We start from the raw sequence: 4,034 nt of genomic DNA on the forward strand, positions 1-4,034 counted from the left end.
CCCCCCCCCCCCCCCGCACCTCCACACTGCCACCCTCACCCCTGCCTTGCTTTCATGTCCTTTATGACATCTTGGTGCAAATGAGCCTAAATCTCTACCTTCCATAGAAGCTTCTGAGTCTCCTCCCTGCAGTTTTGATGCTTTCAAAAACATTTTTTTTTTTTACCTCAGCAAAATGATATGGAGTCTGCTGCTAATGGAGGGTCTAGATGATTTTTGGTTTTTGTTGTTTTAGTTTTGTTTAGTTTTTTACCAATATCAGTGCTACACAGTTTGGGACCTGATGGCACTGTGTTACCAATGCTGAAAGCTATGCAAAAATAAATATGGGGCATACACTTCTAAATGTTGGCTGTGCTTGTGATATCATGGAAGGTTGGAACAGAAATTTCTAGACTCTGGCAGCCTCATTTTAGAGCTAAGACACTAAATAACTCTGAAGTAAAGAGTTTACCCCGGTTCTGGTAGGAGTCTAGGGGCAGACTTGGTTCTCTACATTTCTTTTCTCGTGCCTTTTTGAGCTTTCTCTTCTTCCGTCAGTGATTGCCACTTCGAACTTCTCCTTCTGACATGCTTCCCCTGTAGTTTCTGTTGAGATGCCTAACTTTTGAGGAAAGCCTGGTTCAAATCTAGAACTAGTGCTGTGTGGAGCCCCAGGCTGTGTGCCAGCTCCCCTGGTGCAGACTCTAGCCTCAAACAGTCCTATTTTACTAACTAGGGAACGGGCACCAAGGCACCTTCTGAACCTCGATCAGTTTGCAAAGGTTCATGTCATAGACATCAAAACAGTACTTTTACTCGGCACAGCCTGACAAAAGAGATTGACCCTTAATTAAGCTCTCCTCCTGCGGTTTTCATTTTTCCAGGGGGCAGGACTTTATTTAGGTCACGGCCACAGGCAGCTTTTGTTTTTAATTAGCAGACTGTGTAGCACGCACCACAGGTCTGTTTCTAGCCATTTTAAACCTACTCAAAGGGCTGGAAAGATGGCTCAGCCGTCAAGAACACACACTGGTCTTGCAGAGGACCCGGGTTTGGTTCCCAGCACCAAAGTCACAGCTATTCACAGCTCCATCTCGAGGGGGCGGGGGAGACGGGAAGGCTTCATGCCTTCCGACACCTGCACACATGTACACACACACGCATAAAGTTAAAGATAAATCTTCTTTACCATGGTGTGCTCTTGAGGCTGTAGAGATTGCTTAGCCATTAAGAGTGCATGTTCTTTCAAGTCCCAGGTTTGGTTCCCACACCTACAGAGCAGAGTAAGAACGCTCTGTAACTTCAGTTGCAGAGGATCCAGTGCCCTCTTCTGGCCTCTTTGGGTACTGCATGTACATAGAACAGAAAACAGGCATGCAGAACACCCACGTACACATCAATAAAAATAAATCTTTAAAAATAAAAACCTGTCATATAGGAAACTTTTTAGGGGGTAGGTATCTTGTAAAGATTGTGACCCCATCTTCTTTTGTATAGATTGCCGCCTTTATTGCTGAATCCATGCAGAGTTGCGGTGGACAAATTATTCCTCCAGCAGGCTACTTCCAGAAAGTGGCTGAGTATGTACTTGACTTGGGCATCCTTGGTCAAACTGAGGGTACTGTGGCAAGTCTACAAGGTCATACTTCCAGATTAGCTGATTTAAAAAAAAAACTGCTGCTGTCTGCCTGCTGCCTTGGGACTCTAGGATGTCCCTGATCTTAACCAAGATCAGCAGATACAGGGTTTAACATAGTCCAGCCTGCAGAACTATACCCCAGCTCCTGCTGGGCATCCTGTCTCGTTGGCCCATAGCTACGCCTTGTCAATTAGTAGACATGAAGAATAGCCCTGGATAGAGCCACTTGTCCAACTCTCTCCCCAAGTGGAATGTTGCAATACAGCTTACTTTAAGTAGCATACATCCCATATGGGGTAAATCTAATCTAGAAATTGCGATTAGCCTGTAATGTTGCTACATGGTTTTGAGTCCTCAGATGGAGGCTTTGGGTTAATACGTCTCTGCTTTCAATCGTCTTTTTTGGGTAGTGTTGGGGGCACTCATCCGCATATCTCTTTGCTTTTCAGACATGTTCGCAGGGCAGGGGGTGTGTTTATCGCTGATGAAGTTCAAGTAGGCTTTGGTAGAGCTGGGAGGCATTTCTGGAGCTTCCAAATGCACGGCGAAGACTTCATTCCAGACATCGTCACCATGGGGAAGCCTATGGGCAACGGTCACCCCATGGCCTGTGTGGTGACAACCAAAGAAATTGCAGAAACCTTCAGCAGCACTGGTGTAGAGTATTTCAATACAGTAAGTTTGGGTTCGCAGCTTTAATTCTAAGAGGGGAAATTAATGCATATTCTTAGATAATAAAGAAAAGGGCTCCAATTAACCAGCATACCATTCTGGACTGGAGAGATGGCTCAGAGGTAGGAGCACTGGCTTCTCTTCCAGAGGTCCTGAGTTCAATTCCCAGCACCTACATGGCAGCTTATAACCATTTGTAATGATATCTGGTGCCTTCTTCTGGCCTGCAGGCAGACATACAGGCAGAACACTGTATACATAATAAATAAATCTTTAAAAAAATTACCAGCATATCATTCTAATACTCAAACTTCAATCACACCAGCCTGGATTCCCTTTGAACTGTTTCCTTGTGCTTCTCCTCCTCTGATAACATTCTTGTTAGATTTTGTCAGGATAGATTTCCTGCTAATCTTTGGGAGTTGTTTCATTAACAGATGATGTGATCTTCCTTATTTTGTGTTGTGTTGAAATTCCTTAAACACTTTGAAAGCTTTAGATGATTTGGTACCGTGAATATCTGTCAACTCTCATAAGAGAGACTCCGTGTTGACCCTTGGAAAGCTGTCTTTGGCTTTATCCTCCCAAGTAAATGCTTTAGGTTGGAAGAGTCACTGTTGTGTGCACAGCAGCAAAAGCAAGGGTGCAAGCACAGTTTGTTTTTCAGAGAAAATATTGCTTAGCTGTTTTCTCTCAGCTCTTTAAGGACACAAACACTGATTTCCATTACTGAACCACACTTCGGAATCTTTAATTCACAATCTAATATTTTCTGTTGTTTGGATGAACCAATAAACCCCTTATTATCCCTCACACTAGATACATATCCTGGAGAATTTTCCAGGAGTGAATTTTCACTCCGTTCCAATGAGCAAAATCATTCTGTCTTCTAAGTCTGATAGGTTACTATTACAAAATAAAATATATTTTAAAAATTTATATATATGGCATTTACATAAGCATTCTTATCTTTAATAATATATACTTTTGTGGGGACTGCTGAAGGCATTAAAATAGGTTTTGTTTTTCAGACATACGTTAAATGCCAAATTTCTCATGAATGAAGAAATACCACTAATTCCATTGCTGTTTTCTCATCTTCGTCTGTAGTATGGAGGAAATCCAGTGTCTTGTGCTGTTGGGTTGGCTGTGCTGGACGTAATTGAGAAAGAAAACCTTCAGGGAAATGCTGTCCGAGTGGGAAATTACCTCATGGAGCTACTGGAGGCACAGAAAGCTAAGCACCCTTTGATAGGGGATATCAGGTGGGTTGACCGACCATCATGTATGCATTTGTTTCTCCATAACAATCTTGTAAACTTGAAAGCTTGAACTCAAGTTTCTAAAACACCAAGAAACAGAGAGAGCAAGGGTTGGTTTTAATCCAGGACTCAGGGACCACCCTGGCAACATGGGGGTACATATCTTTCCTTAAATTTGCAGGCTTTGGGGGGCTGGAGAGATTGCTCAGCAGTTAAGAGCATTTTCCAAAGGTCCTGAGTTCAATTCCCAGCAACCACATGGTGGCTCACAACCATCTGTAATGAGGTCTGGTGCCCTCTTCTGGACTGCGGGCTGCTCTTCCAAAGGTCCTGAGTTCAATTCCCAGCAACCACATGGTGGCTCACAACCATCTGTAATGAGATCTGGTGCCCTCTTCTGGCCTGCGGGCATATATGCAGACAGAATATTGTATACTTAATAAATAAATATTTTAAAAAAAGAAACTGCTAGTGTCTCT

General features: G+C 43.2%; 1 protein-coding gene across 1 annotated transcript in view; it reads left to right on the plus strand.

Moving 5' to 3' along the window:
* Nucleotides 1-4,034, plus strand: part of Etnppl (ethanolamine-phosphate phospho-lyase) — a 20,862-nt gene that overhangs the window by 11,915 nt on the left and 4,913 nt on the right. Inside the window, exons 7-9 of the mRNA XM_005357282.1 lie at nucleotides 1,480-1,562; nucleotides 2,071-2,296; nucleotides 3,404-3,558. Coding sequence (XP_005357339.1) covers nucleotides 1,480-1,562; nucleotides 2,071-2,296; nucleotides 3,404-3,558 — 464 coding nt within the window. The remainder of the gene's footprint in view (nucleotides 1-1,479; nucleotides 1,563-2,070; nucleotides 2,297-3,403; nucleotides 3,559-4,034) is intronic.

This window comes from Microtus ochrogaster, chromosome 21 (genome assembly GCF_000317375.1).
Source record: "Microtus ochrogaster isolate Prairie Vole_2 chromosome 21, MicOch1.0, whole genome shotgun sequence".
Classification (NCBI taxonomy): Eukaryota; Metazoa; Chordata; class Mammalia; order Rodentia; family Cricetidae; genus Microtus; species Microtus ochrogaster.